The sequence below is a fragment of the Branchiostoma belcheri genome, unplaced genomic scaffold, assembly GCF_001625305.1.
Source record: "Branchiostoma belcheri isolate BF01 breed outbred unplaced genomic scaffold, Haploidv18h27 scaffold269, whole genome shotgun sequence".
Taxonomy (NCBI): Eukaryota; Metazoa; Chordata; class Leptocardii; order Amphioxiformes; family Branchiostomatidae; genus Branchiostoma; species Branchiostoma belcheri.
This window is the reverse complement of record NW_017803875.1, coordinates 36,209-61,319: the sequence shown is the minus strand read 5'-3', so window position 1 is coordinate 61,319 and position 25,111 is coordinate 36,209. Positions and strand designations below refer to the sequence as shown.

General features: G+C 40.6%; 2 protein-coding genes and 1 long non-coding RNA gene across 4 annotated transcripts in view; 2 read left to right on the top strand and 1 right to left on the bottom strand.

The window, feature by feature from the left end:
- The window catches only part of LOC109472110 (fanconi-associated nuclease 1-like), a 45,518-nt gene extending 29,658 nt beyond the window's left edge, over positions 1 to 15,860 (top strand). Inside the window, exons 9-17 of the mRNA XM_019771686.1 lie at positions 842 to 941; positions 1,114 to 1,118; positions 1,498 to 1,654; positions 3,930 to 4,033; positions 5,759 to 5,854; positions 7,068 to 7,166; positions 12,958 to 13,086; positions 14,464 to 14,569; positions 15,489 to 15,860. Coding sequence (XP_019627245.1) covers positions 842 to 941; positions 1,114 to 1,118; positions 1,498 to 1,654; positions 3,930 to 4,033; positions 5,759 to 5,854; positions 7,068 to 7,166; positions 12,958 to 13,086; positions 14,464 to 14,569; positions 15,489 to 15,526 — 834 coding nt within the window. The 3' untranslated portion in view covers positions 15,527 to 15,860. The remainder of the gene's footprint in view (positions 1 to 841; positions 942 to 1,113; positions 1,119 to 1,497; positions 1,655 to 3,929; positions 4,034 to 5,758; positions 5,855 to 7,067; positions 7,167 to 12,957; positions 13,087 to 14,463; positions 14,570 to 15,488) is intronic.
- LOC109472116 lies at positions 9,132 to 10,110 on the bottom strand. Its single transcript, XR_002140342.1, has 2 exons — positions 9,822 to 10,110; positions 9,132 to 9,694 (listed from the first exon to the last, which is right to left on the bottom strand). It is a non-coding gene; the product is annotated as an uncharacterized LOC109472116 (long non-coding RNA).
- Positions 15,861 to 19,693: 3,833 nt separating the features above from the next.
- Positions 19,694 to 25,076, top strand: LOC109472113 (NXPE family member 3-like). Of its 2 annotated transcripts, none has more exons than XM_019771690.1 (7): positions 19,694 to 19,704; positions 21,739 to 21,812; positions 22,242 to 22,574; positions 22,682 to 23,016; positions 23,231 to 23,454; positions 23,710 to 23,793; positions 24,346 to 25,076. In XM_019771690.1, the coding sequence occupies exons 2-7, from the start codon at positions 21,750 to 21,752 to the stop codon at positions 24,870 to 24,872; spliced, it is 1,566 nt and encodes a 521-aa protein (XP_019627249.1). In that variant the 5' UTR covers positions 19,694 to 19,704; positions 21,739 to 21,749; the 3' UTR covers positions 24,873 to 25,076. The 2 variants fall into 2 exon arrangements, with proteins under 2 accessions (XP_019627249.1, XP_019627248.1); XM_019771689.1 differs by lacking the exon at positions 19,694 to 19,704 and adding an exon at positions 20,156 to 20,261.
- Positions 25,077 to 25,111: the final 35 nt, after the last annotated feature.

Genomic DNA, 25,111 nt, shown 5'->3' with positions numbered 1-25,111 from the left:
TGGTGACATCACATTTTTGCCTCACAGATATCAGCTGTGAGCTATGAGCTGTGGATTACCGTTGATTCAACCAAGCATTCAACTTGCTACATCAAAAGCATGTGACTTTGAAAATCCAATTTTATTGTTCTGAATGTAAGAAACAGGAGGAGCAAGTAGAAACAGATTTTTAAAAAAACTGGAGATTACCCTTACCGGCCCTCTGAGTTAGTGCAAAATGTGCCGCACAGTGATATTGTTCTCAGAGATTCAAGGGCAAAAAAGAAAAGGGGCGGGGTAGTGTTAATTGGGGTTCAAGCACCTAAAGAACTGGCTAGTCTAACCAATTGCATAATTACCTGCATAGTCTGGAAAAAGTACTAAATAGTGTAAGATCTTTTGTTTATTTGTTTATTTGTTTATTTGAATTTACCACAAGATATACAAGTGGAAGGGAGGACAAAACAGGTGCATTGACACCTTTACAAGTTGTCCTCCCAAACACAACATACAGAATATAAAAGCAGATTACTAATTTATTAAATACAAACCAAATTGCAGTAATGAACATTAACATCAAATATTGTACATCAACATCAAGTATAATACATTAAACATAAAAAACTGTACAATGCAATTTCAAGGTATATACACAATGTAATACATTATTTACAAAAATATCAATGGTTAAAAACTGAGTGGCAACATCTTAAAAGTTGCAGGTCACAATTCTAAGAACAGCATTTTAAATGAGATACCGTACCATAAATAATTAAATGATAAAGTGTAGTTATTTGAACTCTTTGGTCCAATCAAGATTTATATTTTAAGCTCCTTGCTCGTGTGTACTTATCTTCATCAGGTGACCATCACAGGGAGAGTGTACCCAGTAAACCAACCAGGCTACAAGAACGTGTTCATCACTACAGACTCCTATACATGTAGCCTAGGATACGAAACAAGCAAACTGTTTTCTGTTGGTGACATCACATTTTTGCCTCACAGATATCAGCTGTGAGCTATGAGCTGTGGAATAGCGTTGATTCAACCAAGTATTCAACTTGCTACATCAAAAGCATGACAAGTACATTGACTTTGAAAATCCAATTTTATTGTTCTGAATGTAAGAAACAGGAGGAGTGAGTAGAAACAGATAAAAAAAACCTGGAGATTACCCTTACCGGCCCTCTGAGTTAGTGCAAAATGTGCTGCACAGTGATATTGTACTCAGAGATTCGAGGACAAAGAAAGAAAAGGTGTAGTGTTACACTGAGTCTGTGGGGTTCAAGCACTAACAACTGGCTAGTCTTAACCATTTACCTCCATGGTCTAACTGGTCTGGAAAAAGTACTATTATTTTGTAAGATATCTTAAAAGTTGCAGGTATTCTAGGAACAGCATTTTAAATGAGATATACTGGGTACTGTAAATGATAAAGTTGTTACAGTAGTTATTTGAACTCTTAGCTCCAATCAAGAATTGTATTTTAAGCTCCTTGCTCCAATGTTGTTTCTTCAGGTGACCATCACAGGAAGAGTGAACCCAGTAAACCAACCAGGCTACAAGAACGTGTTCATCACTACAGACTCCTACACAGAGGACAGTCAGGACGTCACCATCTGTTCTGTAGAGGAGCTCTCACTGGCCCACTACAGAGGACAGGGCTACGAGGAAGGTAATTTAAACCCCTGTCACACATATTATCCTCCTGAACACCAGCCGAACTCCCCCCAACCATATGCATGGTTAGGAGTTGGTCAGGAGCAAGGCCGGCTACAGTGGGGGTAGCTGGAAGACAGACAAAAAATGTCCAGACAATGCATGATGTACAAAATGACTATCGGACCGGGTAAAGTAACAAACTGGTGGACATACCAACCGCTAAGTATCTGATACCAGCCCAGAAAAGAACAAGAAGAAATATCGGAGTTATCAACCAAGAATTGAGATGATCATAGACTGGAACTCGTTGCCACCAAGCACAGTTGAGGCATTGTCACTTGAAAGCTTTATTAAAACAGCTCCTGCAATTAAATGTGCAAACTTAAGATTGTGTGTAACAAGTCGTTTGGAGTGTTATAGCTAGCTGCTGCCGCACAGCGTGCCTGTGAAGCTGGTGTGTTACGCCGAAGGACGGTTATGCTGGCTATACCGATACAGATACTGTTTGACTGTTCCAGTCAAATATTTCAAAATGAATAAAACATTTGGATGTGTACAGGAGGTTTGGCTATGGTTAGCTGTTGGTTGGCTGGTTTTTTGTTGATTATAACTTCAACTAGCTGTCAGTGGTTGGCTGACAAATTTGACTCAAGTTTAACTTTTGATTTGATTCATATAGAAAGGTAGATGTGGCCTAAATCTGGTCAGTAGTTTATAGATGGTTTATGATAAGTGTACGGGGGAATGTTTTGAATGTGTGACAATGTCATGATTGTAACACAATCTGCCCTACTCAATACACATAACTTGTCTGGCTTCCAATACACATTCACATGCAAATTTAGCCGACACTTTTAGAAATAAACCAGTCAGAGAAGATTAGTGCCAAGATAAAAAATCTGCATGTGTATTGGAAGCCAAGTGGACTGTGAATTGATTAGAAGGGCATATCTAATAAGCTCAGACACTTCTATTGTTCAAGATGTGCATATGATAAATTTCCTTCCATTATGTAATGCTTTGAAGGGGGTTGTGATTGACCTGCCTACAATCAAGGTAGCAGAACACAGTTTTCGGCCTATGGGGATTCCTATAGTTAAGCACCCCAAGGTGACTCACTTCGACGCAGTAGAATAATAGTAGGGTGCACTTTAGGAACACGACCAACTAATATGTTGAAATTTAGGGTATAACCTGCAAAAGGACTGAAAACAAAAAAAAGTTATGGTTTTTTAACATTATGACGCCCTCTTTTATTTGTCCCTCTACCGGGGTCAACGGAACTGCAGCCGACTCACCCTGGAAGGCAGTTGCGTAAGACAGGCGCATTTATACACTCAACGAGCAAACTTTAGAATCCTACTCATACGATCGAAAAGTCGACTCATTATACTACCATACGGCAAAGTTTATGCCTCACTGCCTTTCATTTTAAAATGTATACAAATGCTACAAGATTTCGTCCGTATCCGTACTATTTTCTGTACCCTACGTAATAGACTGCGGCCTCAACGCTGATTACAGTTTGTATCAGATTTTGTATTATGATAAACTGAAGGGTAAGTAGAGGTGCAATTTTTTTACAGCTCATAGAATAGATAATCCATTGGGCTCTCATATGAAGACAAAACCAGTAAAAGAATGACATTTTTACATGTAAAAGACCTTGAGTAAAACAAGGAGGTTGAACCTCCTTGAGTTAAACAAGAGTATTCTGTTGTCTGAAACTCGTTGCCACTTGAAGCCCAGTTGGGGCATCATCACTAGAAAGATTTAAACAATTCCTGCAATTAAATGTGCAAAGATTAAGTCACACAACAAGTCGTTCGGTGTGATATAGCTAGCTACCGCTGCACAGCCTGCACTGTATGCCTGCGAAGCTGGTGTGTTACGCCGAAGGGCGGTTATACCGGCTATACTGATACAGAATATACAGAAGCCATTCTGTTGCTGTATGTGACCTGCACATAACCCTGTGGGTATGAATTTCAAATGTCAACTAGAAAATTAACATAATGTTTACCTTCGTATATGGTCTGCTCTGTTAATTCTTACTCAAACACATACATGTATATGGTGACAGGAGTCAAAATTTCTACTTTGAAATTGCAACATTATGTAACCCAACACCAGTTACTATGGTGACAGATGAATGAGACCATTGGCCAGGTCAGAGGTCACTGTTTGGAGAAGAAGAGGAAGAAACTGAGCAAAAACAATATATCATTTCCTTCGGTAAACATAATAAAGGTCTTCATTCATTCATTGACATCTCTTTGTATCTTCAGGTATCCATGGAGAAGGCAGTACCTACTGGACCCTGTGTCTGCTGCTGCTGTGGGATGTTGTGTTCATGGAGGGAGTGGCGGATGTCTTCAGGAGTCCTTACCAGGTCAGCTCACTCTAGGCTAGTTATTGAATTAAATGTAGACTTTTAACTCTATTCACCAAGTAGAACAATTACAAATTCTCCTATTATAAAAGTATACTGCTTGAATTTGATGAACAATACCCGGTATCAGATCATATTACTATGTTTAAAAAGAGTAGAATTATGTACCTAATACGTATGTATTATTGTAAGTACAATCTGTCTTAAATGTCTTTTTAACTCTATTTACCAAGTAAGAGAATTACAAATTCTCCTATTACTGCTTGAAGATGATGAAAAATACCCAGTATATGATATTACTATCATGATAATAATATAAAATATTATGTAGAAATATTCAATATTTCTACATAATATTTACCTTCGCCAAGAAGGTTATGTTTTCGTAGGCGTTCGTGTGTCTGTGTGTGTGTGTGTGTGTGTGTGTGTGTCAGCACGATAACTCAAGAAGGCTAAAATAGATTGTCTTGATATTTGGTAGGTGAATAGGTCTTCATGAGACGTGGAACTGATTAAATTTTGGGCCCCTAGCGGCTTGTTATGGTACTGCAGCTGAACTCCCGGTTTTGATATCTCGTGATCTAGACATGCTAGGGTGACTAAATTTGGATGGTAGGTAGCTCTTGTGCTGGGGAAGAAGTGATGTGAGTTTAGCCTCCCTAGCGACTTGCTCTGGAACTGCAGGGGCGTTAGTTGAAAAACATTTAAAGGCGGATAACTCTAGAACCGATTGATGGATCGTCGTGATTTTTGGCATGTAGGTAGCTGAAGTGGTGCTTAACATAATGATATTATAACCATGCATATATTAATGTAATTTGCATAATTAATGAGGAAATTCTATAAATCAGCTGCATTCCATGATAGGACTATTCAAGCTTGTGACATATGTAATTAAGAACGGCAGAAATACAGGCAGATATCGATTATGCAAATGAAGACTTAATTTGCATAATTAATGAGAAAATGTTATATTTACATAGTGGTAACTGCCTGGAATTTCATACTTGGGATATTTGAAAGTTATGTGAAGGTGAACATAATTAAACATAACTTATTCAAATAAGGACCTTATTTGCATAATTTATGAGGAAATGCTATAATGGCATTCTTTGATAAGATAAGACTGCCTTCTGGTGTAGAATATGATCAACAGATATAATTGATGCAAATATAGGATCCTATTTGCACAATCAGGGGGATTAATCTATAATTTCTTACTCATAAAGGCTAACATCATTTGGCGAAGGTATGAGATCGTGGAACTCTAGTTTATATTATTATCATAGTAATATCATATACTGGGTATTTTTCATCATATTCAAGCAGTAATAGGAGAATTTGTAATTGTTCTACTTGGTGAATAAAGTTTAAAGACATTTAAGACAGATTGTATACTTAGGTACATAATAGACACAGTGTCTATTATGTACCTAAGTATACAATCTGTCTTAAATGTCTTTAAACTTTATTCACCAAGTAGAACAATTACAAATTCTCCTATTACTGCTTGAATATGATGAAAAATACCCAGTATATGATATTACTATTTCCACTCTTTTTAAACATAATTTACAATGTATATTATAATAATATACATTGTAAATTATGTTTAAAAAGAGTGGAAAAATGTGTCCCTATTAATAAGTACTATACAATCTGTCTTCAATGCCTTGACTGGATAAAACAGTAGGTGTATAATCTAACAGTGAATGTGTTCCCCAGTCCTGTCCCCTTGACAGATATACTGATGACTTCTACACCAGCCGGAGGACAGCTATAGACAGCAGGCTGGAGGAGGTCAGACAGGCGGACAGTCAGGTATCTCTTGACATTATTTCGTGATGTTCTTTCATGTTTCTTCTCCTTCTGCTTCTCTAGTGGGTTCACTAGAAGAATTCATTCATAAAGAGGGGAGGCATGTTAACTTTTTTTTCTAAATAAAGTATTGGACAGGACTGTCTGTGGGGAGGGGGGCAGGTCCATTTGGTACGGGGGATGTGGTGAAGCCATTTGCTGCATTTGCTCCCGAACAAATGTCTAGTTTAGTTTCAATTTATTGACAGTCATATATTTAATATTGAGTATTAGGCAAGAAGCACAGTAACTGTTGCTTACCAGTATATGTCGCCTTCTACTCAAAAACATAAAAACATATAGAGTAAAACACAATCATTATGACAAAATACATATTTAGGCCACGCCAATTTAATTTGTTGGTTCTTGGATTTTTTCAGAAAAATTATCATGCGACAGGGAAAAATAAAAGAAAACTAAAACAGTAGAAAATGGTTGCTTCTTTTGTATCGTAGGCTGCTTCTCACTATTTATGGGTGGTACCCAAAAAACAAAGGGACTTCTCACATGGCTTGTTTCTAGGCTATTTCAAACAGTCACTTTAAGTATGAAATTAATGATGTCTTTATTGATGAAAATGTGTCATGAAATGGTAGTATTGCTATTTATGGGTGGTACCCAAAAAATAAAGGGACTCCTCACGTGGCTTGTTTCTGGGCTATTTCAAACAGTCACTTTAAGTATGGAATGATGACGAAAATGTGCCATGAAATTGTAGTAATCCTAAGCACTATCAGACAGATTTCCTCATCCAGGATATTTTTGTTTTGGTGCCCTGAAATTGCATTGGAGGCCTTTAAATGACACGTGCATGGAGCTTGAGTTGTATGAATTAGGCCATGTTGATTTGATTAATGGATGACATCCGTGCGCGCATGAATTTTTGGCCATTGGCGCAACGGCAGCGTTTGTGACTCGGAATCAAGAGGACCCGGGTTCGAGTCCTGACATGCCACTGATCTTGTGCCCTTGGGAAAGGCACTTTACACGACTTTCCCCACTAGACTCAAGTGAATTGAGTAATGTCTGTCGAGTATTCGTTTCTATGTGCGGGACTAAACACCAGCAACAGCTGCCTCTGTTCCGCGTGTATTGCACTGTTGCAATTTCAATAAATCTAAATCAAATCAAGTGTAGTTCTAAAAATCTTTTGTTGGCTTTGCAACCATTTTTTCAGACCCTGCAGGACTGGGTTAGTGACAGTTGGAGTACTCATGAAGGCCAGGCTTGTGCTGGACTCAACTGGGACAGGTTCACTTCTGTGGAACATGCACAGGTTACCATTAATTTTACATTGTAGATAAAGCTTTGAAATTAACTTCAACTCAATTCCTTTTAAAAATAATGATTCATATTTTTTAAATACAGTCAAACCTGCCAAGGTGACCACCTCTTCAAGCTGGCCACCTGGCCTTTTCTTGGTCCCCAAAATTTTCCCTATTGACACAAGCATTAAGCAACCCGTCCAAGGCGACCACCTGGCCAACACGACCAGCCAGTTTGCCTCGACTGTTGGATGGTGTTTTTGTTCGATGTAAATTGTTCCATGTGCTACCCTACCCACATGCATTCACCACAGAACTGAAGATGCTTACAGCATTTGACATTAAAACATCTCGACTTGGAAACCATTTATGTCTCAGTCATTTTGTGAGGCGACCCTCTTCAAGGAGACCACCTGTCCAAGGCGACCACTTTTCTTTGGTCCCCTGGGTGGCCGGCTTGGACAGGTTTGACAGGTAGAAGCAATAGGGAAGATTTGTTTTGAATTCACCACTGTGCTGTAAATTGAAAGTCCTGTGAAACTGGTTGATATAGATAATATTGCAACATGGCATCCTGAAGTGTAATAAGAGGGAACACCTAGCAGTCCACTTGAAAAGTGCAGGCATCCTGAAGTCAATCTTATGAAGCATGACCACAAAAATGAACATACATGTACATGTATATCAGAACATTTCATAACCTCAGCAATGATCACTGCACGAAATCAGGTATTTAAGCAGTCTTAAAGCATGCTTAAAGGTTCCGTTTTGGCACTCTTTAAGCAAATTTAAGCCAATCTTTACGCGTGCTTAAATGTTACTTTTAAGCTAGCTTTAAGTTTGTGCGTATAGTGCTTAATGGCACTCTTTTAAGCAACATTTAAGCACCGTAAAGTAAGCTTAAATCTCAATATTTACGGTACATTTAAGCGTCTTAAAGTGTCCGTAAATACAGTGATTTAAGCTTGGTTTAAGCTAGCTTAACTTATCCGTAAAGTGCTTAATGGCACTCTTTTAAGCAACATTTAAGCACCGTAAAGTTAGCTTAAATTTTAATGTTTACACTACATTTAAGCGTCTTAAAGTGTCCGTAAATACAGTGATTTAAGCTAGCTTAATTTATCCGTAATGTGCTTAATGGCACTCTTTTAAGCAACATTTAAGCACCGTAAAGTTAGCTTAAATCGTAATGTTTACGGTACATTTAAGCGTCTTAAAGTGTCCGTAAATGCAGTGATTTAAGCTTGGTTTAAGCTAGCTTAACTTATCCGTAAAGTGCTTAATGGCACTCTTTTAAGCAACATTTAAGCACCGTAAAGTTAGCTTAAATCGTAATGTTTACACTACATTTAAGCGTCTTAAAGGATCCTTAAATGTAGTGATTTAAGCTAGCTTAATTTATCCGTAATGTGCTTAATGGCACTCTTTTAAGCAACATTTAAGCACCGTAAAGTTAGCTTAAATCGTAATGTTTACACTACATTTAAGCGTCTTAAAGGATCCTTAAATGTAGTGATTTAAGCTAGCTTAATTTATCCGTAAAGGTCCTTAATGGCACTTATTTAAGCAACTTTTAAGCACTGTAAAGTAAGCTTAAAAATCGTAATGTTTACGCCACATATAAGCACCTTAAAGCATTCTTAAATTCTGTAATATACGACAAATGGTACGCAATTTTATTCAGCATTCTTTTTACATGTATTCACATATACATATATGACCTCCTTCGGGCAGCATTCACATATAACAGTCAAAAACAAGAAAGCTGGTTAAAGCTCATTTTTAACAGGTAATGTACTAGGATAATCACACAAACAGGAAGAAAATCAACAAACTTGTTTTTAGCCGCAAAAATATTTTGCAATTACGAAAGCTTACCAATTTGTTGAAAACACATTAAAACTGAAAGTCTGTCTGCACAACATTGCTTGTAGATGTTCAAAATTATCAAGGCAATACTACAATAAAAGCTGTTGTTCTGTCTGCTCATGCTTGTCTAGATCACCAGCCGGTTCATGTGTAAAAGTCCTTCTGATCCGTTTGCTGATAGCCCCCTTCTGTCTGGGAGGCTCCTCGGACACCTGCCGACGGGTGCCCGACTAGCCTCTACCAGGCTTGGGGAGGCGGTCGGAAAGAGTAGAAGTCGGCCAAATAGAGAGATAAGCATGCCAAGGGAGTTTGTCTCAACGGAGAACTCCCTTGGCTTGTCCGTTGAGACAAACTCCCTTGGCATGCTTATCTCTCTATTTGGCCGATTTCTACTGTTTCCGGCCGCCTCCCAAAGCCTGGTAGAGGCTAGTGCCCGGATCGGACCTCACTGGTATTACATACAGCGTCCAGGGATATCCTCCTGTGTAGACTTTTAGCTGGCCGGCGTTTGTTTCTACCAGTGGCTAGAGCGGCTGTTTCCTTTTAGTGGGACATCCGCGCGGGCGGATATAGCTCTCCCCTCGACGCTTTCAGTGGGCTCGGGGATTTGTCTCTTGTGTGTATGTTGTCCGGTCCCGCTGTCTTGCTTTCTATGTCCCCTCTCCATTTGCTGAAATGGTACATAATCGTTCGTTAGATATTTTCCGACGAAAACAAGGCAAAGGAAGTGGCAAACAAATTCAATGTACAACATGTCAATATTCAAAAACCAGATGGAACAAATATGAACCGCTTACATGAAAAATCTTCCGTCCTTGGCGAGAGACGCCGGGTGGCGTCGGGCTATCTGGCAGGGTTCCCCGTGCATGTTTCTGCTCAGCCTAGCGGTAGTCTTGCTCTTGGAGTCTGCTTGGGAGGTAATTCTTCCAGCCGTACTTTTCCCTGAGGATGATGGCTAAGTTCTCATCGTCTCCTTTTTCATGGTTCCAGAAACCGTAGACATTTTATAGAAGATTAGATTGCTCAGTGCACACTCTGCAATGCTCAAACATAGAGTGACGTCCACTCCAACTGACAGATTTGAAATTTGTATCACAAGCACTGATTGGCTGTCGTTTCATGCGGGGTATGAGACGATTGGCTTACTAGTATTTTAGGTCAGAATTTACATAGCCGGTGGCGGCTCCAATTAAATGCTAATTGTCTGCCTAATGCAAATTGGCGGGGGTGCCAAGACAGCCATTGTTAGGTAGCTTGGGACCATCCTGGCATTTCACAATAAAACAATAGACATTAAAAAAACATGAACAGAAGAATCTTGCTGCAATGGCTACATAAATTCCATACAAAATGCTTCCCAGCTAGTTACTTCAGTCAGTCTTTCAAGGTATTCATTACATTAAAACACCGCCTGATCGCCGTAATTAAAAAATCGAACAAAATTAGGCGATATATATACAAGGAGGTTAAAAAAGGGCTAGTTACTTCAATCGGTCTTACAATGTACATGTATTCATTACACTAAAATACCGCCTGATCGCCGTAATCAAAAAATCTATAATATATAGTATTGTATATTGTATACATCTATGCTGTTTTTGGGAAGGTTTCGTTTGTCCAACTTTGGTTCCGTGCGTCTCTTCTGTTTACTCTAAATAGATACACCACAAAATTGTAATGAGACCATACAAGTTTTGAGGGATTTCAAATATATTGTTACTAAGGAATATACCATACTTTCATAAATTGTAGTGATGTCTTCGGCTAATAAAATGTTGCCAAGCTTACAGTGCGAGGAAAAAGGGACGAATTCTGAAATGAAGTAACGTGCTGTAGGTGAACGTGTGACCCGTCCGGCATTTGTGCCCGAGGCTAGGCAAGAAATCCTTGCGAACTTCTAAGTAATAGAGAATCCGACCTAAAAGTCTGCAATAACCTGCAATAGAACGACATAATACTGAGGAATTCGCTATTTCAAAATCTTGTTTGGGAGATGTATGGAGCGGATGAAATTATTGTTTTAGTACAGAACCGGTATTTGCTAAAACTGGCCGGGTTTCCAGCATTTTTGTCCGAGGCTAGGCTAGGCAAGAAATCCTTGCGAACTTCTAACAGAGAAATCTGCCTAAAAGTCTGCAATAACCTGCAATGGGACGACATAATATTGAGGAATTCGCTATTTCAAAATCTTGTTTGGGAGATGTATGGAGCGGATGAAATTATTGTTTTAGTACAGAACCGGTATTTGCTAAAACTGGCCGGGTTTCCAGCATTTTTGTCCGAGGCTAGGCTAGGCAAGAAATCCTTGCGAACTTCTAAGTAATAGAGAATCCGACCTAAAAGTCTGCAATAACCTGCAATAGAACGATATAATACTGAGGAATTCGCTATTTCAAAATCTTGTTTGGGAGATGGAGCGGATGAGATTATTGTTTTAGTACAGTACAGGTCAGGTATTTGTTAAAACTGGCCGGGTTTCCAGCATTTGTGTCCGAGGCTAGGCTAGGCAAGAAATCCTTGCGAACTTCTAACTAACAGAGAATTCGGCCTAAAAGTCTGCAATAACCTGCAATGGGACGACATAATATTGAGGAATTTGCTATTTTAAAATCTTGTTTGGGAGATGTATGGAGCGGATGAAATTATTGTTTTAGTACAGGACCGGTATTTGCTAAAACTGGCCGGTTTTTTTAACCGGGCAGTAGCGCATTGCTTGACAGAAACATTAACTACATTTTTGTGATTTTTTTAAAACACACGAAAAGGACACCCAGAAGGAATTGTCTAGCATACTTAGGTTCGTAAATGTGTGATGTCCACGGCTAATAAAATGTAGCCAAGCTTACTGTACATACAGTGCGAGAAAAAAGGGACAAATTCTGAAAATGAAGTAACGTGCTGTAGGTGTACGTGTGTGACCTGTCCGGCATTTGTGCCCGAGGCTAGGCAAGAAATCCTTGCGAACTTCTAAGTAACAGAGAATTCGCCCTAAAAGTCTGCAATAACCTGCAATCGAACGATATAATACTGAGGAATTCGCTATTTCAAAAGCTTGTTTGGGAGATGTATGGAGCGGATGAGATTATTGTTTTAGTACAGTACAGGTCAGGTATTTGCAGACGGCACCTGGGCAAGCGCGCAGGGCCGTCTAAATCCATTTACCGTGTCGTCACGGGAGGTCATACCGTCGGCACGCCCAAGCAGGCGCGTGGGGCTTTGTCGATACCTTTCCCTCGGTACAGTTACAAGAGGTGTCGCCGTAGCCACGCCCAGGCTGGCCCGTGCACGTTGGGCCGTCTAAATCCATTTACCGTGCAGTCACGGGAGGTCATGCCGTCGGCACGTCGGCCATTTACGTAGCTTAATATAAGCTTAAATATTCATTTTTAAGCTAACGTTACGCACACTTAAATGCATCTTATTTAAAACAATTTAAAGTAACTGCCAAAGTCATACTTTTCTAAGTCTTTATGTTTTAAACGTAGTCAAGAACACATGTGAGTACACTGCTGCAAATCAGTGCTTTATCTTTACTGCAACATTAAGCGACCTTAAAGATCAAGTAAGGATACGTTTATGTTTAAGTAGACTTTACGTTGTTCTTTAAGAGAGTGTAAAGATTGCCTGCCGATTGTGGCATTTACGATGGCTTAAGTGTGACTTAAATAATGCTTAATTATTTTGAAATATTTAAGCCTTATTTACGAACACCATTAAGGATGCTTAAATATCGTTTTTCGTGCAGTGTGAACATATCAAAACATATGACATTTCATATAACTGTTACTGTAACAGTGACTGTAACATTAGAATTTAGGGAACAGGCACTTTTCCATAGTCCGATAAAATTACCCAATGTGTTGACCAAGATGAACTTTCTTGAATCAGTGAAACTACTAAGTTCAAACATGTACTGTTACCCAATGCATGCAGGGTCTGGTAGCATGTATGGGTGGCCAGTTCCTTGCAGGAGTGTTTGCCCGGTTACTGAGAGATGCCCGGCACTGCAGGAGTGGGCTGCCAGACCTGACTGTGTGGAGCACTGTGTCCAGAAAGTTTAAGGTAAGGCCATGTTGATTTGATCATGGATGACATCCTTTGGTTGCCTGGCTAGAGCCCTGCATACTCCTTATAGACTTTTATTATACAATAATCATTATTGCCATTATGATTATGATTATTGTTTTAGGTTGATAGTTTTGCAACACTTGTAATTGTAATGTAACACAAACACACAAACACATGCACACGCACACAGACGGACACACACACACACACACCAAAAACAATACCTCCATTTTTCATGGAGTTAACAATCAGCTGGAAGTCCCAGTGGGCATCACTCCACCGTACACGTAGGAAAGTCATGTAAAGTGCCTTTCCCAAGGGCACAACGTCGAGCATGTCAATGGGATCGAACCTGGAACCTTTCCAAGGCAAATTTTCACTGACAGACAATTCTACCACCTGATGCTAATCCTAGCTGCCCGTAAAGATGAAGTTGTCACGCCGGAGAATGTTTTTAACTCCACTCATTGCCTGTGGCTTCTAGCGGCTTTTAAATGAGTGACTGTCCAAATAAGAGTTCATTTCACATGATTATGCACAGGGCATTAACCCTCCCCCTTTTAGTTGTTTTGAAATGCAGTTACATAAGTCTGACTCACCAGGGAGAAACTTAAAAGGGGGAAAGATGTCATGCAAGTCTCTTGCAAATGGATGCATAAATAGCTGATAGAATCCCAGGAGATTCTGTGGATAAGATCTATAATTTATTTATAATACCAGAAAGGCCGACATTTGCTTTGGAGCAAATGTAGCGGATGGCTTCACCACATTTTACGACATGGCAGGGAAAGAAGGAGAAACACAAGGGAAAACAATTCTTTACATTGATATAACTATAGTATGAAGTGACAACAGTTGGACTGCTATACTAGTATATCCCCTACATTATCGGTTCAGATTTTTATATGCATAATGCAAACTGTTGATTTTCAAGGATAAAAAGAAGCGTTTATGCCCCGCATTCCAATGCTGGAGCAGGAAAGCTTGACATACCAGAACACTTGAATGCAGTTCGTACTGTCAATAGCTTTTTACAGGTGTTAATTGAGTTAACTCAATTGAATCCTAACAGCCAATCAGCTCAAATAAAACCATTCTAAAAGCCTGTATCACAATAATGACAAAAAATATGCCTGGGGGTATCTGCCCACTCTACCTTCATGCCAAATTTCACGTTATTTGGACCAAAAATGAAGGAGTTAATTTTAAATTAAAATCAATTTAAAGAAATGGCAGGAGGAGAAGAAGGAGGAGGAGGAGAAACATGAGGAAAAACAATATGACATCACCACTTAGTGGTGAAGCCATAATTACATTGTAATGTGAACTACAGGTTTTCTTTGTGCTCTTAACCTCCATGTTTCTGTGCAGGTGGTGGAGGTAAAAGGGCCAGGCGACAGGCTGTCTCAGAAGCAAATGCTGTGGTTAGATTATTTCCTGTCTCTGGGAGCCCAGGCAGAAGTGTGCCATGTTGTGGGTAAGTAGCAACTCTGTAGGCAACTAACCCCCACCCCAACAAAGGAAGTTTTTTGGCACCACAATCAGGTCTTGAAATATTTGGTGCATATGCACCTTACTGCAGGTAAAATTGGAGCCGTGCAGGTATTTCTGATGTCTACCTGCACCTAACCTGCACTGGTCCATGTACTGGGTATATGCAGGTTAGTAAAATTGGAGCTGTGCAGGTATTTCTGATGTCTACCTGCACCTAACCTGCACTGGTCCATGTACTGGGTATATGCAGGTTAGTGTAGGACTGGTATAATTGGAGCTGTGGAGGTATTTCTGATGTCTACCTGCACCTAACCTGTACTGGTCCATGTACTGGGTATATGCAGGTTAGTGTAGGACTGGTATAATTGGAGCTGTGCAGGTATTTCTGATGTCTACCTGCACCTAACCTGTACTGGTCCATGTACTGGGTATATGCAGGTTAGTGCAGGTAAAATTGGAGCTGTGCAGGTATTTCTGATGTCTACCTGCACCTAACCTGCACTGGTCCATGTACTGGGTTTATGCAGGAACTAGTCCCAGGCATTCAGTTGTTTTTTGGACTAGAACCTAAACATTTTTACAAGTCTGAACTACAGTACATGTACTTTCAGCAAACTGGTACACAGCACTACTCTAAAGTCATTATATCCTTCTCATAGCAAGCTGTATTACTACCATGTAGATTTGCTTGCTGAGTTCTAATAATAAAGGCTTCATCTTTCTTTTTTATGTTGTGAAATCTACCCGTTTTCTAGCAAAGTTTAATTTGCAACTGTCACTTTAACTCTTAGTATAAGTTGGTTCAGAGTCATTTCCATGCACTGGTAGTTGTCCTGATCTCCTAACGGGTTAAAATATATACCATGTAACCCTTTCTTTTTTCTCATTCATATTTTCTACAGCAACAGGCGCCAAGAAGCTGAAGAAAACATCAATCTGATGATAAATAAACAATCAAGTATTACTAAACACCTCAGCTATGGACTTCTGGAAAAGAGTGACGGTGAAAATCTGATTGAGATAAAATACGCAATAAAAAGACTGGCAGGTTTCAAATGTCTTGCAGCTGTGAATACAAAGCAATTAATGCTCTGCCAAATTATACGTTAGGATGGGATTGTGCACAGTTTTCATGACATTGTTACCTTCCTCATTATTGGGAAGTGCTCATGACACCAAAATACGACCTTATCAGATTGTACGTAGGAGACATAACCTAGTATTACCTGGATAACCGTAATTTCTCAGTCATTATGATTATAAACAATGTCAAAGTATGTCGATGAAGGTTAGACATCCAGGTAATACGATACGCCAAAAGTAGTTACTCAAACAACTGGATATGATTTTGAAAACGTCAGACGTTTCAGCTAGTATCCACTAGCTTTCGTCGGTGACTGAGAGACCAGAGAGGAAATGTACAACAGGAGCTTTCAGACTAATTTGCATCATCTTGTCTTGACTTGTCTGACTTTTGTTCCTTTTTCAACTTCCAAAAAATTTGTCTTCACTTTATTTGCATATCAATCAATAGTTTGTGCTTATAAACCTGCATTTCCCCTCTGGTCTCTCAGTCACTGACGAATTCGAAAGCCTAAGTGGATACTAGCTGAAACGTCTGACGTTTTCAAAATCATATCCAGTTGCTTGAGTAACTACTTTTGGCGTAATGTCAAAGTATGTTATACAAGTCATGTACCTGGTACTTTTCTTCCTGTCATGAGGTCTTTAAAATCTAATGAATGAAAGAATTTATTGCTCAACAGTTGTACATGGTATAATATATGGCAAAGCCATTCAATATTCTAGTCTATTCTATAAAGTATGACAGTCACTACAGAAATATGAACATAAATGGCATAATGAAATAATATATGTTAAATGGTTCTGTCTGTTGTAATTATATAATTCTCTCTTTTGTAAGATGCTACATAATATATAATATATATATAATAAATAGATAAACTTAGCCCACTCGATTGTAACACTTTATCAAAGACTTGTGCTATCCCTTATTATTTGAGTAATTATGATATAGAATGTTAGGTTTTATTCGACATTAGGTCTTATTCAACACAATTATTTTATTGTTGTTACTCTCTTTATGTAGTTTGCCATACATTGTACCATGTGCAATTGTCATGCAATAAAGTTCTTCTATATTGGCCATAGTACAAATGTTCATAGATATGAAGTCGGGACATAACAAACTAGAGTTCTACGAGCTCACACCTTCGCCAAATGATGTTAAATTTTACGCCTGACGGTTTGTAAATGAGTTCATTGATTATGCAAATAAGGTCCCAACTTGCATGAATTACATCAGATGATCACATTCTCCTCCAAACGGCAGTCAAATGACGCAACGTCGCAACATACAGTGTCATACTTTTTTTTATAAAACTATTTCACTTACGTTATATGAATATGACATGATATGATATAATAATAGTACACGGCGCAACATATCTATGTATCCAAGAACCCTCTACCATCCATACTTAGTACTTCAGATATAGTTTAGGGCGAACCTCTTAGCCTTGTTCATTGAATCTCATCACAGTTGTGTGTTTATAAAAATAATGTGCGAGAAACGTCACATTGCAAATTGTTAAGAACGATGCTTTGTTGTTTGAACACAGAGGTCCATATCAACAGGTATGGGGGTGAAATGAATTGCATTTGCTTGCAAACGTTGGCCGTCTCATAACTAATATGTTTGGTATACTTATTTCCAGAGTGAACATTCGCAGTGAAAAAGACATTTTCCCTCCCATCTGTAGTTTTCCACGACTCCCGCAGCGTTCCTTTGACCGCACATGACCCTTGTTCACAGGTACGGTTAAGTTAATAAGTAACTGAACAGAGACATGCTTTGCAGAGAATCGACCAGTACTGGTAGTAGTAAGGGACTGTACGATATTTACCGGGGGGGGAGGGCTGGTGCAAAATGGTCCGGTAAAAAAATTTTTCCATGGCCCTCCCCCCGGCTCAAAATTTTTTTCCATGGCCCTCCCCCCGGCTCAAAATTTTTTTCAATGGCCCTCCCCCCACCCCAAAAAATTTTTCGGTGGCCCTCCCCCCCATTTTTCCAGTCCATGTCTCTTTCTCCCTCCGTAAATTCCCGATTAAAGTACGCACCCCCGATTTGGGGCTGGTGGGAGACAAATATTCCCGTCTGAAACGTAAAATGGAAAAACTCCAATTAAGTACGCACCCCTTCTACGCACGGCCGGTACCACAGTGAACATGTAGTATATGACAGTTCGTCGTTCCAAACAAATTTAAAATTGTTAAAAACTAGATTTATGCCGTGTACTACGTGATGGTATGGTAACGTAGCGGGAAACGTTTCAAGTTCGTTTTGTTTTTCACCGCCGGCCGCAGCCGACTTGCAAGACGTCACCACCGCATCGAAAGGTAAGGCAAGTGCGGCGAAACGTTAACGCACAGATTTGGATCCAGCTTTGGAGTGTTGGTGACTTGGTGATCAAGCAAGCATGGTCAATAACGATTCGTGAAAAAAAGACAATATTTCAATATCGATTTTATCGGTAACGAGGGGGGGGGTACTTGAATGTTGATGCACAAGTACGTAGCTTTAATGTTTTTAATACGAAATGCGCCGAACACTTCTTTAATAGCGCCCGCGCGATTGACCCATGGAGAGCAACAATCATACAGGCGGAGAACTGGGCGGAGTATTTGGGTGTTGAGGTGCTACCGAATTTAAAATTTGACACCGAAACCAATTAACACAACAACAATAGACTACTGGGATCAATGGGACTTTCGATTCCGAACAGGAGAAAGTGACAAGTTTGACTGCGTTTCAAGTAATCTCTCGTTATGTGATAGATGTTTTTGTCACAAAATCAAAGGAATAAACACTATTAATTTGTACTCCGTGAAACTTATAAGTACAGTCTGTTCAGAGGAAAGAAAGACTTCCTTCTCGGGGTCCATGTTCTGGAAAGCTGTCCTCAGCGCTGCGCATGCCACGACCCTCTCTGTGTTCTTCAGCTGTAGGTGTACTTTGCCTGTCGGCGCGCCAAACACCCCACCCACCGCCGGCCGGGCGGTAAGATTTCATCAAAGGCTACATTTTAAGTTAACTCCGCCCCTATCATTGTAGCTTGCCGAACAGTCGAGTAGGAGTACATCTAGCTGGAATTTTCACGTCGTACTGGCTGGTGTAGCCCGCTACAAAGTAATTTCCTGTGGCATTTATCAAGATTTAAAAATATTTGTGATACGAAGTGAAACATGGTTAACAATTTCTGAACCTTTGAAACGACGTGGGCATAATCTTTGTTGAAGATTCCTGAGTTGAACTCAAGCCGGAAGTGTATTGGAAATGATGGCCATCAGTCGAGGCACAACTGTTATGTTATCACATGTTACGTTACGACGATCAAGAACGTTCACGGCTTGCGGACCATTTCAAATATTACCACTCATAAACCCAACAATTGTATGTGTACTTATATTTTTGCCGGGGTTCCACTGAGATCGGCGCCGGCTAGCTGGGGAACGATCCTGTCGGCATGACAAAGCGCCGGGCGTCATTGCCAGAGACCTACATTTTCTTACCGTGGGTGACTTGACTTCTTCTTTTACCGCAACTTGGTGTCAATATCGACGATAGTCATAGGAAATATGTTCATTTATTGAAGTTTAACTTTATTTCCACTCGTCAATATTCTTATCTAAACATGCTATGGACGATCGATGTTCCAAGCTCACCGTGCCGGTGTTCCGCTATATTCCTGGGTCGTTCACGGATTTGTCGGCGGAAAACTCAAATAAAGTACGCACCGCGACTTTGGCGACGGCCCGAGACACTTCTGGGATTTTGAAAAATGTAAAAAGTGCGTACTATATTCGGGAATTTACGGCGTATTTCTTGTAATTCGGTACAACGCGACGCCATATTTTACAAAGGTTTTCGGTGGCCCTCCCCCCAGGCCGATTTTTTTTTCGATGGCCCTCCCCCCGACTCAAAATTTTTTCCATGGCCCTCCCCCCAGGCCAAAATATTTTCAATGGCCCTCCCCCCCAGTGCACCAGCCCTCCCCCCCGGTAAATATCGTACAGTCCCTAAGAACAACGTCACAGGTAGGAAATTTTCCAAATTTTTTTGGGGAAAGTAGATTAAAGCATGATGTGCTAACACAAATGAACTTTCATGATAATACAGACGGCCTGGTTGGTTGGTTAAACTTTGGCTAGCACCGTGAGATCACCGTAAAATCTGGCGGCTAGTATAGGAACCGCATGAACTGTACCAAGTACTACTAAATGGACTGATAAATATTGTATATTCTAATCTATGTTATTTTTTATGTACTTATATTGTTTAGGTCTAAATGTGTGTCCTGTTTGTGTGCTTATAATTGTCTTGTGTGTGGGCCACAACAGCAGCCCCCGCTGCCTGTGGCCCACGAGTATTGTATTGTTTGCAATTTCAATAAATCAAATCAAATCAAGATCACGTACGCACGGTAACGCTCACGTACGCACGCCGTAACGCTGGGTGTTCAATGGTCTATTGGCCAGGGGCGACAAATGTCCACATGTCACAAGTCCAAAGGCTGAACAGACGCGGATAACTTTCCAGCCGTAGAAGAACTACTTCGACTCAAGTCCTGTGCCTTGATCAATATCTGCATAAGGTAAAACTTCATCGTAACTATTCTTCAGGATTCGATGCCGCTTCTACTACTTTATTACTCCGTGAAGGAGGTCAGGACCTCCGGACGGAGTGTTGTAATCGGCTGATTTTACATGTTCGCAGTCAAAACACTGGGTTCTCTTTGTGTAATCGGCACGCAATTTTATACGCCGTCTGCGGGCATGCCCGTGTTGATGCACGAATGTGTATTTTTGCCGTTGCTGCTTTCGCGGTCAATGTAATATCGCAGACGCACCCCTACAATTACGAGGCGAATTGGAATGGTCCAGAAAAACGCGTTGTTTGGAATAGCAGTGGGGTTCAAAAAAGTTCATGCAGATACGGGGTGGTTTTTATAAGTGGTTCCAGATGTTTTTGCCCATGGTTAAGAGATGCCAAGTTTTTTGGAAGATGTTCGCAGCCAAAACGCATTCTTCCGTACGTCGCATTTCTGTGTAATTTCGCATGTGGTGTTGCATTATGTCCGGGATGATGCACGTCTTTTTATTTTTACCGTAGCTGTTTTGATATTGGAGTAAATGCTTATTTTCGAAACATCCCCATTTCTTTGAAATGGTTTCGTCCGTTTATGCAATTGTTACTGCGCTAATGACGACCAGTCGCGCTGTCCTGATACACCGCGAATGTGCGAGTGTTCCCTGTAGACAGTCCCGGGAGTCATTTTTTTCGCACATTCCAGGAGCCAAACCAAAATACGTTCATGAACCGAGTCCAAAAAACCGAAACGTGAAAATCGGATGATCGGACCTGATGTACATTTCTCTTTCTATAGATTGTACACACAATACACACATCTTTAGATAATCTGGCCATGGCAGGTTAAAAAAAAAGTAACCCTGAATCATACTAGATTAGCGTAAATGCATGTTAATGCGTTCAAAACAAGAAAAAAATTGTTTCCGGGTATTAATCTCTTGAATCACGGCGCTGAATATTGACGCAAAAATATTTCGGGCATCGCGCGCCCTTCCCGCGTCACGTGTAGGCATCTCGCATCTCTGATTGGTTGTTGCGTCTTAAGATGACTGAGCCGACGCGCGTTTAAACAATTTTTCTTTGTTCGATTTATCACACTTCACAGAGAATTGTCGCCAATGGCTACTTCTTTTTGTTGCAATATATAATACTTCACGGAGAATTGTCGCCTATGGCTTCTTGTTTAGATTGTATTTTAAGTTAGAAAATTTTATAGGTAAGGTCATATTTAAGGTTATATATTCGTGGCCTACACAATCTGTCCTTTTATTTTCAGAATTCTTATTTTGCAGCCTTCTGCATTCTCTATATAGGGTTATCGCAACTTACGGTGTCGTACTTTTTAGTTTCCCGAGATTTATGAACAAACTCTGTGATTTACCCACTTCCCGCTTTACTTAATACAGTCTTTTGTAATGCAAAGACTCAAAGAAATCTGTGTAGTGTTTTCCAACCAGTGCTCTCATCACTGTGTTTACTAGGAGAGCACGCAATGGCCAGTGTCCGGATGTATGTTGCATTTTCTGTGCTGATTGTTGTGGTGATTTTCCTTAAGGTATGTTTGTCTTTTACTATTAGTATTACCATGGTCACACCATTGGGGGAAGTTAGATGTACTTCAAAAGACTTTTGTTGCAAAAAACACCAACGAACGTTTTTTTTTATTGATGAAATGCAGTTTGAACTACAAATCAACACATACAAATGTAAAGGAGCGTTAAACTTTATATGAGTACCCTTTTAACAATACTGGGACCGTCAATTTACATGTAGTTGAAAGGGGGGGGGCAATTTCTGGTTCTTTAGCCAACTACAGGACTCAAATGTGAGACAGTCATACTGAGAATGGCTGTGGCAGTGGGAATTTTGGTGTTGGAAACAGGGCTAACAGATTAAAACTTAACTACCACGAAATGTGTGTTAAGAAATGTCAACATTATGATGTAACACCATCACTCTTCGTAATCTTCTTTCTGTCACACAGGCTTTAGATTTCCAGGTTCTGCATTGGTCAAGGCCCAAAGTCAAAGCCCAAGAAAGCATTACTTGCTACCTTAAGCAGGTCACGTGCCCAAACAAAACACACATACTCGTCTTGAACAGAGACCGCCTGTATCACCAAGGAGACGTTCTGACCGTGAGGGTGGTGGCAAGGGGCAAAGACGGAAGGCCGAAGACGTACGGAGGAGATTTTTTCCGTGCCAGACTGGTCAGTAGTGACCGTTCGCCGCAGGCCAGTAGCGCCGGTCACGTCATTGACCACTGTAACGGCACCTACACTGTGCAGTTCCCGCTTTACTGGACAGGGGAAGCTTTGGTGAGTACAGTCACAGATATGTTAAAAATGTAAGTAGCAATTAAAATATATTTTCTCTACAGCCTGATAACTCCTTGACGTGGTCTGTTTTGTGTTGCTATTATCAGGTAAAGATTCAACTCGTACATCCAAGCGAGGCAGTGGAGGCTCTACAGAGAGTGCGAGAAGTTCCAAACAAGAGGGTTTTCCAGTGCATCTTCGTCGACCCAAATAATACGAAGGCCTATTATACAAGGCAATGTTTCAGCTCTGCCAACCCCAGCCTACTATCCCACCAACAGTGCGACTTCTCAAAACCGGCGGTGAACGGGACCTGGATTTGCGAGAAACCGGTCGACAAACTTCCGTGTTCGACCATCTCGAAGTGCCGGTGGAATCCGAGCAAAACCAGGGCAAAGGTTCTGGAACTTGTGTCTCAAGAGGAAAAGAAACTTTTCCAAACGTAAGTCATTCAGCGAGCGACAGCAAAAGTTTATTTTCCTCGTCCTCATACATTGTATGATGCTATCAGTGTGAGTACGTTTTGACATATATTTCCACAAACATCTTTACAGATAACGGATAAAATGTTATGGCCATCACCTTCAATACAGATGGGGTTATGGAGAATTTCATTTCATCGATACATTGCTCATTTCCACGAAACATGCACACAGGCCATATCTACAGGAGGAACTTCAAGTAGGCCCCAATGACACCATACATGTCCTGGAGGCAGAACCACCCACACCTCAACACCTTCCAGCGTGTACCTGGGACAAGTCTGCAGCTTTGGGACATTGGTCAGGCAAGATCTGGAAGTCATCCCTCTGCAATGTCCGAGTGTTCGCCCAGAAGGACATCCAGCGGTGCCTGGCTAACAAGACTGTGTACATGCAAGGTACGTATCATTTAGTGGTCTAGTGGTCAAAGATTATACTTCTTGGCGAGAAGGTCCACGTATCAGTTGTAATTATGTTGCTCATTCAAATTTTAATACTGTATATGGTAGCGAACGCAGTCTACAACTTGTAGTCCAATGTTTATTGTACAAAAGCGAAGAAAACCTACCCACTTTATCCATCCTATGCAAATTAGAGAATACCGTACCGTCAGCTAAACGTGAATCAAACTATTTTTTTCTTCTTTTAACTAGGTGACTCCACGATCAGACAATGGAGCCTGCGTTTGCAGAAGGTAGTACCGCTGCACTACAATGAGAGTATCATGGATCCTACAGGTTTGTCAATGTTTCGTAAAAAGCCTCTCTGGGGCTGCTTTTATTCTAAAAACGTTTTTCATACATTGTTAAAGATGAAGCATGCAAAGTGGTACTTATTGTACAAAAGCGTTACCCGATACTTTTTAATCAAAGTCGACATGCAGATAGCATTTCGAGCAGCCTTAACTACAGGCGCTAGGCCACCGAGTTTTTGTTGAAAACTATGTTGTCACTATTTTACAACTTGATTGTTTTGTGTTATAACATACACTATGTACTCACTCAGTCCCTTGCAATCACAAGGAATGAACATGATCCGTTGAAGGATTCCCGAGAATCATACACTCTGACAAACACCGTGAGCTCTGACGGAGAATGGGAATCTTTCAACGGACAGTGCTCACGGTGTTATGTGTTCAAGGTATGGTTCTCGGGAATCTTGTACGGAGTGCACAGTGTTCAGTTACCTAAGTATATATTTAGATAAAGTAACAACGATCTCAACAAAAACTCGGTGGCCTATTACCCATGCCTTAACCCTGGAACTGGTGCATTTTTTTTTTATTGCAGCTCTTCATGGAGGAGACAACAGCCAGTGGAACATTTCTGTTCGCTACCGGTTTCACCACTTCCCCGTAAGGGGAGGAGCTTGGAATATCTATTATGACTTCCGTTACGTTGTTGATGAGCTGGACGCCACTACCGGAGGCACAAACACGGTTATAATCCTAGGTCTGTGGGCTCACTTTACGGCGGAGCCGCCAGAAATGCTCCGGTCCAGACTGTACGCCATACGGGCCGCAATACACCGTCTCAAGCGCAGGGCTCCCGGCACGCGGGTTTTCGTGAGGACTGCAACAACGCGAGAGCACAAGGGAGGAAAGTTGGAGTTCTACCTGCTAGGAAGCGACTGGCTGGCTTACCAGATCACGGAGGTGATACGAGAGATGTTCCGGGCGGATCCAGACGTGGTTGTGCTGGACACGTGGGACATGAGCGTGTGTCAGCCGGGAAAAGACAACGTTCACCCGGATCAAACCATGGTGGACAGTCAACTAAACACACTGCTTTCTCATATCTGCGCAAACCCAAACTAGACGGGTGTAAATGCAGATAAAAAAAAAAGTGATTTCAAAAAGACAGAGAGTGGTAGACTAGCCCCCTTTCAAGGCATGCTGCAGTTGATACACGCAAAATTGCAACAAAATAAGCTTTGTTTCTGAAATCTTTTTTTTTTTAGTATTGTACGACATTGAATATCACAGGGTTTGCTATGACATGATGGTAGTGAGTGAGATTCGGAAACCGACACTTTTTTGATAAAATCTATTTTATG

What these genes read in the sequence shown, in the direction of transcription:
- LOC109472113 (XM_019771690.1), top strand. Translation starts at nt 21,750, where the DNA reads ATGGCCAGTGTCCGGATGTATGTTGCATTTTCTGTGCTGATTGTTGTG. An exon ending in ACTGGACAGGGGAAGCTTTG is followed by an intron (nt 22,575 to 22,681) that starts GTGAGTACAGTC and finishes TGCTATTATCAG; the next exon opens with GTAAAGATTCAACTCGTACA. An exon ending in GAAAAGAAACTTTTCCAAAC is followed by an intron (nt 23,017 to 23,230) that starts GTAAGTCATTCA and finishes ACATGCACACAG; the next exon opens with GCCATATCTACAGGAGGAAC.